Source organism: Akebia trifoliata, chromosome 11 (genome assembly GCF_017979445.1).
Source record: "Akebia trifoliata isolate Shusen 1 chromosome 11, ASM1797944v1, whole genome shotgun sequence".
Taxonomy (NCBI): Eukaryota; Viridiplantae; Streptophyta; class Magnoliopsida; order Ranunculales; family Lardizabalaceae; genus Akebia; species Akebia trifoliata.
Genome location: NC_141385.1, coordinates 40,705,522 through 40,721,396, shown reverse-complemented (window position 1 = coordinate 40,721,396; position 15,875 = coordinate 40,705,522). Strand labels below are relative to the sequence as shown.

At 33.8% G+C, this 15,875-nt stretch overlaps 1 protein-coding gene across 2 annotated transcripts; it reads right to left on the bottom strand.

Moving 5' to 3' along the window:
- Positions 1-1,181: 1,181 nt before the first annotated feature.
- Positions 1,182-9,593, bottom strand: LOC147391675 (Protein kinase superfamily protein). 2 transcript variants are annotated; one of them, XM_086458039.1, is made up of 18 exons: positions 9,437-9,593; positions 6,748-7,007; positions 5,902-6,514; positions 5,727-5,805; positions 5,582-5,650; positions 5,404-5,493; positions 5,173-5,311; positions 4,541-4,643; positions 4,389-4,441; positions 4,220-4,286; positions 3,712-3,820; positions 3,393-3,458; positions 3,124-3,192; positions 2,929-2,992; positions 2,707-2,823; positions 2,501-2,532; positions 2,328-2,406; positions 1,182-1,762 (listed from the first exon to the last, which is right to left on the bottom strand). In XM_086458039.1, the coding sequence occupies exons 3-18, from the start codon at positions 5,907-5,909 to the stop codon at positions 1,575-1,577; spliced, it is 1,332 nt and encodes a 443-aa protein (XP_086314165.1). In that variant the 5' UTR covers positions 5,910-6,514; positions 6,748-7,007; positions 9,437-9,593; the 3' UTR covers positions 1,182-1,574. The 2 variants fall into 2 exon arrangements, with proteins under 2 accessions (XP_086314165.1, XP_086314166.1); XM_086458040.1 differs by having other exon boundaries at positions 1,182-1,747.
- Between the last annotated feature and the right edge of the window lie 6,282 nt (positions 9,594-15,875).

Sequence of the window (15,875 nt, the reverse complement as noted above, 5' to 3'; positions counted from 1 at the left end):
CTAACTTAGTAAGATCTTAAGTCTTACTAAGGGTATTTGGGCTCGCATGAATTATCAAACTAACAATCCAACAACGTAGACTTGTAGTTTTGATGGAAAAACTTATATTCAAAAGGATTTTTTTTTTTTTTTGAAGTACTCTTTTTTAGCTTGATCGTAGATGTTGAAATGTATGGCCACCAAACTCTTAAATTTATAACTAAAGTGAAAATAACTCCTTCCTTATTTTCTTTTATTTTTTTTTAAGTTCATATAATTTTGTCCTTTATAACCCTTTGACATTAGATCATGTTTTTAGAAGCCACAAATTGATTCGATAAAAATCCACTCCAAGGCATGTTAAGTAGCAAATAAACGGCATTAATTTAAATTTTATGACGTGGATCCCACTCCAGGGTTTGCTCAGTAACAAACTTAATAAAGTGAGGTTTGGTGGGTAACAAACTCCAAAGGAGTTTTTATAATAAAAATGCAACAGTTAACCCTGTCGGGTAAATCTCTCTAAATTCAATTGATAAACAAGCAATAATTTGAAAACAACTTAGAAATTAGAGAACAGAAATTTCTTAAAATTGAAATAGAAACCAAGTAAACTACTACTAATATCAAAATAACTTCAGGACGTGACTGAAATCAAAACATTCCTCCTCATTTTGGGCATGAAACGCTTGGAATCAGAACCCACCACCTACACAAATCCATAACCTATGTACCTGTAGGTGAAACAAATATACAAATATTTTTCCATGATAGCTGTTTTGATACAAAAGACAAATCAAACTCCTAAACAAGGAACTCCCTTAAAAAATTAGGATCTGAGTATTTATAATTGAGAATGTAGAGGAACGGGAAGATAGCAACGTTCGTGTACTAAAAAATAATGAATGGTTCCAGTTGCACTCTTATGTTATATATTAGTTATGGATACTCTTTTTTCTTTCCCATTTGATTTTCTTCCTTCAATTTACTGAAAACTCATATTGGTGAAGGATTTGAACAGCAGAACACATTCATCCATTACCAACTCAGATAACCCATGGATACAAGAAGCACACTTGTATGTGTCGGTGTAACTCTATTGGTTGTCCTGTCACCACCCATCCTCCAAAGAGGAGAAAGTCTTTTACCTTCTTCCTTTTGTCAATTAATTAATGGTCGCAAACAAAACATCAAGGCAAATATACAAACATTACAACTGAAGCCACTCCAACTATATATTTCACTGGTAAGCACAAATTACCATAACACCCAATTGCCAAATTCGCAAAGTGTAGAGATAACACACTTCAGTAGTACTAGTATTAGTAGTAGTTCAGTATATACTTGATTTTAGTTTGCCATATAACACCACAAACTATACTCCCTATATATATATGGCCAAACACACCACCAAACACACTTCAGTAATAATAGTAGTAGTAGTAGTTCAGTATATGCTAGGGTTTAGTTTGCCATATAACAACACAAACTATACTTCACTATATATATATATACGGCCAAAAACACCACCAAACACAACTAAGTTCTTCAGCCCCCAAATACTAAAATCTCTCTGTCAGGGTATTTTTGTTTCTTCATCCAACCTTCCTGGAATAACTTCTGCCAGTTAGAACACCCTGAGACCGGAATAAATCATTGTTCCATCCTCCCAACTTCATAGGTTGCCGCACAGGCAGCCTGCCAGAGTTGACCGTCATTTTTGCCAACTTATCAGCTGTGTCAGATACAACTCCATCTGCAACTCTGCCTGTGTAAACAGACGCTGGTCATCACAAAGGACAAAGTTTTCACCACAATCACACATGTATAACAGAATGGCAAACATTTGTGTTGCACTACTTTACTAGTTAATTTTTAGACAACAAAAAAAATGTTCTTGAACGAGCAAGGTGTCTTGTCTTAGACTATCTATTTGAAATTTTTAATAGTATTTTATTTGCTTAAATTAATTATAAGTTGATTCTATCAAAAATGCATACGCCACCCAGTGGTATATATAATGTGAAAAGATTGAAAATCCACATCAAATTTTTTTTTTTTTTTAAATTACAAATATTTATACAAAAGTACCCTGAGATAGATCCATTAATGCATTTCTATACTACTATAATTTATAATGTATCAATGTGTTGGCTCCACATAATTTACCAAAATACACATTACATAAAATTTTAATTTACAAAAACTCTCTTAAGATAGATCTATCAATGCCTTTGAAAAACTTATCTATGATGATATGAAATAAATCAATATTTTTTTATCTTTAAAAATTCTCTCAAGATTTATATGGCAAAAAATTAGAGAGAGAGAGAGAGAGAGAGAAATACTTGGACTGTTCCTTGCAGGTGGTCGATATCTTGGTTGCTTGGGGCAGGTCTTCACAGATTTCTCATTCTTATTTGCAGCCTGAATTCAATAGAAAAAATGCAGTGAATGCCATATTATTACTATTTAAAGCTAAAACAGCAAAGTACTACAATAGTGTGTCCTTCCATCTTACCTGGTAATCCAATTCAAGCTTCCTTTGCACACCTGTAACCATTTTTAGTATTAGGTGAGAATTTACATAGCAACTTAACTAGAGATAAATCAGTAAAAATCACATAACTGACCACCCATATTAAGTAAGAGGCCAATTGATTATATCTCCACACTTGCAAACACTGTAATTTCTAATGTCTAAAACACAGATTGTAAACAATTCACCTGCACCTAAACAAGCATTTGTCTTTGCAGAAGAGAAATTGCTTGTGGGCTTTGCATTAGATAAAGGTCCAGAGAATCTTCTAGTACTCCTCTGCTCTGAAGTTGCCTTAGTTCCAACTATACGAAATTCAACAGATTTAATTGCCCATTAAATTATATAATGTAACTGACCGCCCCTAAATATAGGCGAATAATTTTGCTAACAAAGAAAAGGGCACAAACCAGATGGAGGTGTCCTTGGGGCAGTAGCTCTCGCACGTAGGGATGGTGGAATGTAGAAACAAGCCTGTCATACCAAAGTAAATACAATATTAAATACAAGAAAGAACATAACTTCTTTCTATAATCTGTCCATTACCATGAACAAGTGTGACTTCATATTAGTTGTGTTGCTTCACACACAGAAAAGATCATCACCTGGAAGAAAGGATGCTGAAGTGCTTCCGCAGCTGTTGGTCTCTTGCTAGGATCCCATGAGCAAAGCGACTGCAGAATCCAGAGACCATACAGTAATAAGCACAATTTAAAAATTAAGCAACACCCCATATTGCCTCCAATTTAAGCACAGATAATAAAGAAACATCCAGGAAGTTGCTCAAGTTCACCATTGGTCAAAAGAAAACAAATTCTGGAAAGCATATAGGCTATAGCTAAAAATTGTTTCAACATGACAAGATGATACTTACCGTAATGAGATTGATCGCATCCTCACTTGCTGATGGCATCAGTATAGACAGATGCACACTCTCAAGCTGACATCAGCCAACATAATTAGAGTGTTAAAAAAACATATACAAACATCATTTCAAGTAAACGCTAATTAACTTGCAACATAGCTTAAAAGAATATGATTACAGAATAAAAAAAGAGAGTTGCTATTGCCACACCAACTGTGTACAATTCTTTGGTGATTTACATAGGAATTGGTGTGGCATTAGTAAAAGTTGGTGTGGCAATAGTAGCTCTCTAAAAAATGGCATTAGCAATAATAATATGTAGTGTTACCTGCGGATATTGGTAGTTTATAGCATTTGCAAGTTGAAGCCCCTCAGCCCATGAATTCTGATTTGGACTGCCTATAATGCTACATATTTTGTAAATCTCATCTGCTTCACTGCCATCCCAGAAGAATAGAATAAATTATCCAAAACAATCTCCAGTAACCACAACCAGAGGAGACGGAACAAATTAGATGGAGAAGTAAATGAGCATGAGAACAAGCAAAAAACATTTGAACAAATAATGGAAAACCACAGAAGGAACTAATTAAGCATTTTAGAGGTATTAACAAAGATAACTTGTTCACAAACTTGTTAGCCTGATTAAAAATCATTGACAAAAGACAACTCTTCTTAAAACAAGGAAAGACAAAGTGGCCACTTCAATTAGCTCCATCCTGCTTCAGTGACAATGCATGACCTTCTTAACAAAGCTAATATATCAATTTGATCTCGTACTAAGAATTTAACTGTTATTAAACAATTACTATAACACTTAAATTGTGAAGAAGTACCTTGAACCAGGAAAAAGAGGACGGAGAGTAAATAATTCAGACATGATAGCACCCATCGCCCACATATCTGGAGGTATAAGGATTAAATAATACAATATGAATATGATCAATTCATTATTTTTTTTATAAAACAAATATTAATTAAAAATTCAAATAATAATCTACACACCAACTGCAAAAGTGTATGTCGAAGACTGGAGAAGAACTTCGGGGGCCCGATACCTGACACATGAACGTGTACGTCAATGGTAAAAATGATGGACAAAAATGCTAAACGGGAAAAACAAGAAGAAGAAAGAAGCATGGTGAAATCAAACATACCAGCGAGTTGAGACATAATCAGTATATGGCGTCTGAGAACAGGTTTCTCGAGCAAGACCAAAATCAGCAACTTTTATTATGTCTTTCGTAACCAATAAGTTCTCTGCAAATTTAATGTGTAAAAAATTGAGGATATTGACAATTTAAAAAAAAAAAACAAACATTCATTAACCAACTAAACCCTTAAAGATAGAGGATGAGACCTGCGAAGGCTGTGCCTACTACCTAGACTACTTCCATATTTCATATTTGCTATCGCAGTTGTACTTCATAAGTAATGAGCATACATATCATTGCTTCAATCAAAGTTAATGATTATAGAAATTACTCGGTTGAAATATTATCCATGGTTATAGTCTTATGGAAGTGAAATATCATTACACATCTAAATAATGAAAATTCCAAATAAAAGGTTTTGAACTTATGAACTCTTCAGTGCAGAATTTTATGGCAATAAACATACAAGTGTGAGGTAGCAACCTAACAGGATTACTATATTTTTTTTCTTTTATATGTCAAGTTGAGAAATTCTGCCCAAGCAGGCATGTATCACTAGTTGCTTTTAACAGCATATGCTTGCGGTGAAAATACCCACTGCAAACAGTTGAACACAAAAAATACAAGGTGCTCACCAGGCTTAAGGTCTCTATGAAAATATCCACGCTGGTGCATGTAAGCAAGAGCTTGAAATACTTGGAAGCACCAATTCCGGACTTCAACCTCCGAGAAAAGCTTTCCCCTGCCTTTCATAAGTTGGTACAGGTTACATTCCTGAAAGACAAATTAACGTCTTAGATTAAATACACCATGATGCACGAATGACACCACCACAAAACCAAATCTTTCTGTTCTGACAAACATACCATGTATTCAAACACGAAATACAAAATGTCATTTTCTCTAATGACTTCCTTGAGCTTCACAATATTGGGATGGTTCATCTTTCTCAATGACTGAAGAAACAAGAGTATTTTATCCTTAGATAAGCAGTGAGGCGAAGAAAATGACCGGAAGAGAAGAGAAAGACTCAACAAATATTACCTTCACTTCCCTCAAATTTATGCACTCTTCCCAAGAGTAATATTTTCTCTTCATTTTTTTGATGGCAACCTGTCGAAGTGAAATAGCAGGTTATAAACACAGAACACCAGAACACACATTTTAATATTATTATAAAGACACATACAACTTCACCAGTCTGCTTATTTATAGATCGCCAGACACTCCCAAAGGTTCCATCACCAACTTCCTTGATTATCTTGTATCTATAAGAGCAGGATAATTCATCAAGCAATGTCAAGACTATGAAAATTCAAGTGCTTTATTAAGGATACTTGAATAAGCATAAGGAGCCAACTAACCGATCCATTCTGGTTTGAGAGCACCAAAAGCAGGCTTCAAAAGGTCTCTCTCTCTTCTCTCTCTCTCTCTCTTATTCAAGTAAAGAATGTGGGGAGGTAAAAACTAGAAAACTACTGAATATGCTATAGAACAAAGATAATCACTCTCGCCAAATTCCACCATTACTGTTGATAATCAACATGCATCATCATAAAACCGTTATCCTCCTGATGGATGATGGGCTTCAAAGCCTTGTTCACAAACAGGTCTACAAGCACAGCTCTGAGACTGTAACTGGATTTAGATGGTGGGCAAGGTTTCATATCGCAGTGCATGTTGATGCTATGAGCTGAACCCAACACAGTTTTCTGCCAAATCTGAAGATTCACTCAAGGACCCCTATTAAATGGGGAGGTTGTCTAGATAGTTAAAAACAGCTATTTCATCTATTGCCTGCTGAACTTTTTGGAAGGATTGTCAGTTCAATGACTTGTTACACGAACGGAATACTCAATAGGAGCAATGACTTGAGTACTAGTCAAGAACTACAAGTTTGCATAGAACGGAGGTAAAAGGTTTGTTTAGTGATAACTATGTAAGAACCTCTCACTTGTTCACTCGCAGATATTAGCCCTGTGACCACAAAAAAAAAGTAGAAGTTAGCATTTCATGAAATAGTAACTGTAAAACAACAATATTGATCATTTGTAAACATAACAAAGCCAGAAACTTCACAATAGGAACTGTACACCATTGTCTCTCAAATGGAACTTAAGTCGGTAATGCACTGGCAATGGAAAGAATGTTAAAAATAGCAATACTAAAAAGTTTCTTGTTGAACTAAAAAATGCACATAGGCAACTTACATGGTAATCTGCAATGGAGTGGAACACCAATTTCAGAAAAGATTTGCATCAGGCCTTTTGGGGTGATCATTTGAGAAGGGACGACCACTAAGTGCAGTTGACAAAGGAAACTAATAGGAATTCTCCGAGGATGAGAAATAACCACTCAAGAACCTTATGGAAAGGCAAAACCCGATACAGGTAGCAATTTGACAAGTGATGCTCTTGCTCCATATCTTATGAGAGAAAGTTAGGCTCTTTAAATCAAAGTCAGACGCAACCTGCCAAAGAAAAATAAATAAATAAATAAATATACAAGCTTCAATATTTAACAGTGCTTCAACTCCCAGGCCGAGATAATTGTGCATCAACAAGATGACAAATATTTATATTTATACAAGCTTCAATATTTAACAGTGCCTCAACCACAGTTATTTGGAGGGTAAGGAACTCCCAGATGGAGATATTATGTAACAATGAGAAGACGAGATAAGTAACATTAATACAGATATTTAACCTGATACACTCATTATTGTTCACCATCAATGCTAAAAAGATCACTCTCTTCCTTTAGATATTAGGAAGTTATTATGCTGTATGTGAACAACAACATTAATATTATCCCGGAAGTAGACACAATACACCATGTGAAATGCTTCTTCATGATGCTCATATACAACACAGAAAAATGGATGCCAGAGACATGGGAACAGTTCATGTCGAGCACAAGATTTAATTGAAAACAGTATTCAAAACTGGAGCTTGAAACCCATGAATAAGACAGAGAATGGAGTTTCTAAACAACAGAACTAAGAACGCATAAAAACTATTAATTTACAAAATCTTTACCTTCACCAAAACCACACAACCCAGACTACCCAAGCAACATAACTATCAATGCTACGATACCATAACACTCCATCATGCAGCACCAAATACCTTGAAATTTGAAGGTAAGCAAGACATATGATAACTGTATGAGCAAAAAATTGAACCAGACACATGGCACCTAACAAGATGCCTCGATGGAAGATCTTGGGATGGATCCAGCGCATATATCCTGACGCATTAATTGGCACACATCTCAAGAATGATCCAGCACAGAGCCTGAGGCATGGATAAGCACACATTGATCCAGTGCAGATATTAAGAGGTTGACTGGCATGATTAGAATTGAATAGCATCCTAAGAAGGAAAGTCCCCCTGATTAATGGGAAAGTTGCCATATTTCGATAATGGATTATTTGAAAATTACGGTAAGTTGATTTTATTGATTGCACCTACTTTTGGAGGGTTTGTTTTTATCAATTCAATAAGTCCTTATAAGAGGGGGAAAATAGTATAAGGGTCATCATGTATTGATAGAAGAAGGATGTAACAGCAGAACGAAATTAGTAGAATGGCTATCTGGAGCTCGAGGACATGCGGCTAAGTTTTCCCAAAGATATTCAAGCATCCCAACAAGTCGCTAAGTTCCCGAGAAGTACATGAGAAGAGGGTGGCAAGTGACTAAATTTCCCCGGATGGACTCGAGAAGAGGGCACAAATCCCGAAGTAGCCCCGTAAATCGGCTAAGTTTACTTGGGAAAAATGTGATAAGTACCGATGCAGCTTAGCAAATAGCAATTTTCTCAAGAGGTATTCAAGAAGAGGGTTGTGAATCCCAAACACAACTTATAAACAACTAAATTCTCTAAAGAGAATAAGAAGGATGTAACAATGAAATGAAAATAGCGGAATGACTCTCCGAAGCTTAGGGACAGTCGTTGGATTTGGAATGAACCCAGTTAACAAATCTCAGTGTTCTCTCTCTTCTTCCCCTATTCTAATTTTTCTAAATATAAGTTATTATGTGAATTGGTGCATCTCACTTGAGATAGTTGTCTGATGGGGGAAATCTCGAGGAACTGAAAAGCATCTCAAAATTTTCCTCCACAATAAGTGTCGAAGATATGACATAGCAACTAAAAAAGCAAACATGGAACAACAGAAACAAACCCTAGACTCACAAATCCATAAAACTAGAGATCCTAAAATTTCAACCACCGTCCCTAGAAGAAAACAAGATCTTGCTATTAATCTTCATTAACCTTGCAACCTGATGTTTGATCCCTAGTTTTTATAAAATCCTAGAATTACCGTATATCATTAGAATCTTCTTCAACCATAACCAAGCGTAGAAACCTTAGATCCAGGGGGATCTGTACGTAAATAGCATCAAACGGATCTTCATATGAGAAAAGTCTAGCGAAACGTGAATTATAAACGAAAGGGAAATACAAAACTCTCGATCTAATGTGAATAACTTATAAAGAATGAATCCATAAAATCACAATTACCGAGAAATATAATAAACCAATCAAAACTCAAAAACCTTCCAATCGAAAACGAACCAAATCAGCCTGCGTTTCAAAGTACAAAATCTTAAAAAATATCACACAAAACCCTAAAACACGAAGAAAAACACAAATTCCTCCGTCACAAAACTCTATTTCCCCAAAATTGAAACCCTAGAACAAGAACAAAACCCTAGAGTATCTAATAATTTTGTAAAAAGCAAATAAAGTTGTACAAACAAACCTTAGATTCATAATAATTCGTAGAAAGCACACAAAACCTAGATTTAATCGAACAATTTCTAGGGAAAATCGATAAATTTGTTCTAAAAGACGTAAATATAGAAAATTAAAATCGAAAAAACAAGAGTTACCTCTACGCCTTCAGGCATAACCTCCCTCGAATCTAGAGCTCCCTCTCTGCAATCTAAAGCTCGAACAAAGAAACCGAGAGGAGAAAGTAAAGAATGTTTCGAACAGCGAGAGCACGACCTATTTATAGCTCTATTTTCGATATGGTGTTTTGCGAGCTACCAAATTAAGTGGTCCCATTATTACATAACTTCAAATCAAAGGTCCGTCGTAGATAAAAAGTTAATAAAGTTTGAAATACGTAAGATGTCTAACAAATAATATTTTTCAACGGTTGTGTAAATCGTTAATTTTGAGATCTATATCTCGTTTGTAACTTAATTTGTTACTTGGCGATGCATGGAATCATTTCCAAGGGGATGATGCGGACATATTCCCTTGCGGAAGCGACACGATTCCTATTATGGTTAGCTGTAATCGGTCGGTTGGTTGGTCAAGAGTCAAGAGTCAAGGGACAGTGTTAGGTTTGAAGTCTTATTGGGCCATTAATGTTCATTTTAAAGGTCGTTAATTTTGTAAAATGACCGAATTACCCTCGAAATCTTTTAGTACTGTAGCTTCTATCTCCGGCTTCCACGCTACATAACAAGCGGGGGCACTCGTGCAAATGTACTGTCTTTTCTTACTGTCAAATGTCAAATAATTAATAATAATGATTTCTAGCAAGAAAGTGAGTCATAGATTTTTTTTTTTTTTTTTGAGATACACAACTGTACATGTCTATCTATAAATATTAAAAAAAAGTGTTATTGTATATCTGATCTATGATTCCATGTCCATGTTACATTAACTGAGACTTTTTAATTAGAAAATCAACACTAAAAGAATAAGAAAAGAAAAGAAAAAACAAAAAGACTTTGGAACCTCAAATTAGAGTAGAATAATATTGTTGTTTCAAAACTTGAAAAATCGACCCAAGATGATCACTAGTTAAGTGAGTTTGAGTTGACTCAAATTAAAATTAAATGTGTTTTTATTGAAATATGTTTTAATATTTTAAAATAAATAAACATATATTTTTTAAAAATGTAAACATCTTAGGATTTTGAATTTTAGTTTTGTAACATTTTGACAGTATGTTATTCACCAAGCCCGAAAGTTGAAACTAAACCAAATGCAAAATCTATCAAACCAATTTCATGATTTCGACGTTTGCAAGAATCTGAAACGTGTAAAATTACAATTTTTCTGACAAAAAATGTGCTTATTTTTTTATTCAATAATATAAGATTTACTATGTTTCCAAAAAATAAAGTTATTTCCCATAAAAGTGCTTTGTAAACATTGTTGTTAAATCAAATGTTTAATTAGGCAATCACAATACACTTCTAATGATAGGGTTCATTATCAAAAATATGCATGATAATGACTTGTGGACTTATAGATGTAAAGACAAATACACAACTTGGTACATAACAAGGGTGAGAGGAAATGCAACCAAACTATGGACCCCATAAAAGGAAAATAAAAAATAAAAAATGCAGCCTAGCCAAGGAAAGAGAGCTGCAATTGGCACGCCAACTTTTACTTATCACACTCAAATTTTTTCAATTATTTATCAAGTTCTACTAAAAGATTAGACACACTTTCAAACATTAAAAAAGTTTAGTTCAACCTATTATTTATTCTCACAAAACCAAATTGTAAGGCGAGGATTGCTCCAAGTTTATATATAGCCCAAGGTTATGATATCCAGGTGAGGTGGGACTATTGCTTACACTCCCCCTGTGTGTAACGTGTCTCCTACATCCTTGTGGTTACCCGCTCTGATACCATGTAGAAGTTTTGATAAATGGACTATACAGAACACATTGATATTCAAAGGATTATATTTAATAGATAATGCTTACATCCATTCGGTTCACATAACCGTATAACTATCGTAATTACAACGCCAATATAATTCAATGTATCTCGACACACATTAATAAACTACTACTCTAACATCCTTCCACAATCACATGGTCCTTGTGATTAAGGAACTTGAGATTGGTTACATTCAATATGAACAACCCTTGCTTCAATAACTAAATAGTTGATGGATGGTCGAAATTGTTGGTTATCCTTGTTGGAGATCACCACTTATTTGTTGATCTTGATGCCAATTGCATGTTGATTGAGATGAAGAGATCTTCTTTATGGTTTTTCTTGAGAGAGAGAGAATGATGATATGCCTAAATATATAGAAGAAGGGGAGCAACACACTTAACTTGGATGACTCTAAATTTGGCCATTATCAATTTAAGCTTAGACGGAAATTTAGATGAGTCTAAATTTAGGCCATTATCAGACTTTAATCCGAGAGTTAAGTTAATAAAAAATGATTTATAATGGACCAACGAGCATGCTCAATGTCGACACTACCATGGACTCGATCATTGGTGATGGCCTCTGTGGACCTGTACATGAGAATGGGCCTAGGTGAGTTTGATCATAAGATATTCAAAAACTCAAATAAAGAAATTAGTCAAAGGATCTCAACCAATAAGGCTTGACTCAAATGTGGCTTTTAGGATATAAAATAGAGATTAGGCTTATCTTGAGTCAATGTACTTGTGGGAATACAACACTTTTCCCACTAATTTTATTTTTATTTTTATTTTTGTTTGTTTGTTAAACAAATGGATGAAGTGGACATTGGACCCATTGCTTTTGAGTCTGTGGGCTTAGGTATACCGGCTTGACTCCTGGGGAGTGTGGCCTAGTGGGCCAAACTATTAGATAAAATATACAATAACATCAAATAGATAAATACTAAATTGAGAGTTGATGGTTGGGCATCAATTTCGTCAATGTTATCAAGTTCAAGGTCCAACTGAATAATGAGTTCCCCCCACTTGGATGCTTGAATTTTCTGTTGCTTTCGAAGATAATAAGGATTTTATACTCGAATGCCAAACAATCTAAAAGAGATGAGAGTAGATGTCATTGGAGACCGAGTATATTAAATAGATAATGCTTACATCCATTCGGTTCACATAATCACATAACTATCGTAACTACAACACCAATATGATTTTGTTTATCTCGACGTACATTAATAAACTACTACTCTAACAATTTTAACATTACAAAGAGTTATAACACATTGATACAACTTGAATTGTTGTTTGCAATTAAGATTAGGCCCATATTTATAAAATCCTAAATCTAACTAATAGAAATCTATTGCAATCCAACTTTTACTTATTCTCCATCATTGACTTATTTTTATTTTATTTTAATTGTGACATAATAAGTAAAAGTTGGGATGCTAATAGCAGCTCTCTAAGAAAATTGGTGATAGTAGCCCATACTAGGCCTGTTTTTGTAATAAAATAATAGAGGATTTGGAAATCCCTCTCCACATTTTGGTGAATATTTGAGTTACTCCGTGTTTACGATCTAGTGACATGCCCCTTTGACCTTAGTCCTTTTTATCAAGAAAATAAAAAAAAAATAAAAAATTTATTAAAAAATTAAAATTATATTTCTTTATTATCAAACCATTACCGATTTAAGGTGTATTCCAAAAATATTATAGCATTTTTTCCATAAGATAAAAATACTCTTAAAAGTAAAAGTCAGAAAATTTTACTTGACAATGACATAAGCAAGTGGTAGGTTAGGTAAGAGAAGACAAAAACTTGCCTTAGAAACTTTCTCCATCTTCTTCTTCTTCATCCGTGTGAGTTCAGAGAAGAGCATCTCCATCATTGTCATCTTCTTCTTCCATTTTCTTCTTCTTTGTCTGTATGATTGAGGTTCAAAGCATATTCTTTTTTCCTTCTTCTCTACTCCATCTTTATTGTTGTACAAGGCCGCATTAATGAGTTATTAAGTAAGGGATTAAGGTGAAGAGTTTTTTAACTGTTTTCATCCACCGAAGGAAGTAAAAGAAAACTTCATTTGAGTCCCTATTTTTTTTCTTCATGTAATCTGTGATTTTCTTCCAAGTTTGTAATGCAGGATACTCAATGCCAACTTCATTCAAAATCGAAAATAGTATTGAATGTGGTAGATAAAAACTTAGTCATCATAAAATTTGTTAGCAACATACTATAGATTAGGGGTGCACACTGGATCGGGTAAATTCGAGAATTGAACCAATCTGAAGTCTTTTGAATTGAGCATGGTTTGGTTCGGGTACGGATTGTAAAAAAATCGATTGATTTGGTTCGATTCCTAATTAGGGGTATAATAAAACCAAATCAATTTATATAATATAATCTTAAAAGACAAAAGGTAAAAACATTCAAATAATACTCAAAGTCTCAAACCCTTTCTTAGTTTCTTTCATCTATTTTCTCTTCTTCAAGTTCTTTAAAGAAAACCTAACCGTTCGTCTCCCTCACCTCGCCACTCACCACATTGCTTAGTTTCTTTAATCTATTTTCTAATTTTTTCATGATTTTCATTTTTAATGTGTTATGCATGATGCTTTGTTTATGTTGTAATAATAAGTATGTTAATGCTTTGTTTGTGTGTGTTATGTGTTATGCGTGATGCTTTGTTTAACATTTATTTTGCTTAGTTTTAAGTTTTAACTATTTTAATTTTACTATTGAAAATAATAAGTATGAGAATCGAAAACTGATCCGAATCAATCCGAACCAAGGTTGGCTTGGATTAGTTCAGTTTTATAGGATAATTGGATTGGTTCAGTTTCAAATTTGTAGAACTGATCATGTTTGATTCGGTTCCTATTTTGCCACAAATCATAACCAATCCGAACCATGTGCACTCCTATTATAGATAATCTATCGATAAAAACTTAATACAAGGTTGATAAGTCGTAAACAAAGTGTTGACAAACTTGGAATAGAAGATTGAAAAATCTTAGAATAGTTAGCCAAATTAATCTAAATGGAGAATGCATTCTGATGCAAGTGAAAGTTTGTTCGAATTGCATGTGTGGGGACCACAATTACAAAACTTGTCAATACACATTGTCGATAAAACGTTGACAAAAACTTTATATAAGGTTGATAAGTCGTGAACAAAGTATTGACAAACTTGGAACAAACAGTTGACAAGTCTTGGAGAAGTTAGTCAAATTAACCTAAATGGAGAAGGTATTCTCGTGAAAATGAAAATTTGTTTGAATTGCAAGTATGTGGACCACAATCGTAAAACTTGTTAAGAGTGTCAAATTCCAGCTCAAAACCTATTGGTACAAAGTAGAGTGGCCCAACAGATATATGAAGCCATGGCAACCAACCCACATATTCAATGTGGGATAAGTCCAAGAGGCTAATACTCCCCCTCAAGTCCAGGCCCAATGCATGGGCCCTAGGCTTGCACAACAGGGTAAGGCAACCCGCTTTGATACCATGTCAGATTCGAACTCAAAACCAATTGACATTGAGTGGGGTGGCCCAACCAATATATGAAGCCATAGCAACCAACTCACGCATTCGATGTGGGATAATTCCAGTAAGTTAACAAGGAGCACATCTTCGGATAATCCATCAACAAAAAAATTATATAAAGTTGATAAGTCGTGATCAAAATATTAACAAACTTGCCATAAAGGATTGACAAATCTTGGAGAAAAAAGTCAAATTGAGCTAAAATTTTGCAAATTGCAAGTGTGTTAATCATGAGTATAAAATTTGTAGCAATCAACAATTTAATAAACAAGTACTAGCTTGTTTAGTTCTTAGACTCTGTTTTTACTCTATATTATGAATGATATTGTAAATTTTTTTGCTTTAACAACTAATGAACCTATTTTTACGTTAACAACAAATTATCTTGCTTGCCTAGCAAAGAAAATACATGAAAAGAGTAGTAATATTCTTCCAAATGTTTGTTTCTGGAGAGTCTATGGACACTTGTTGTTTGATATATCATTATTTAAGTGTTGAAAAATTTATCACATATTGTTGACATACATGTTTCTAAGTGCTAACAAAACTATCACATTGTAATGACAAATAATCCGTTAAGGGTTGACAAGATATTTTGCATTCAAATAATTTTTAATCATTCTTAAACATATTTGTGGTTTACATTACTCGGAATATGTTTTATATTTTATTATTAATTTTTGAAACAAAATAATATGTATCCCAATAAAATGGATGGTTCACAATCCAACCACCATATTACATCATTGTCAAATTTTGTAATTAATATGAGTAGATAAAATTGTTTTTATGTAATTTTTTTATGACAAATTTATAGTTTTCATCATGCTTAGGTGTTTTTTGTTATTTTTTTTTAATTTAAGTTAAAGTCTAACATGTATCTCAAGAAAATCGAACGATTCTTAATTCAAACATGTCACATCACCAATCTTTCATTTCATTAAATGTGCAAAGGAGGAGAGATTTTTCAGTTGTTTTTGTATGATATTTCGCAACTGTCATAGAATATAAGGGTATTATAGTTGTTATAGTAATGAAACGAGAAACTAGAATTACCAATAATGTATTTTGATAATAAATGAAAATACCT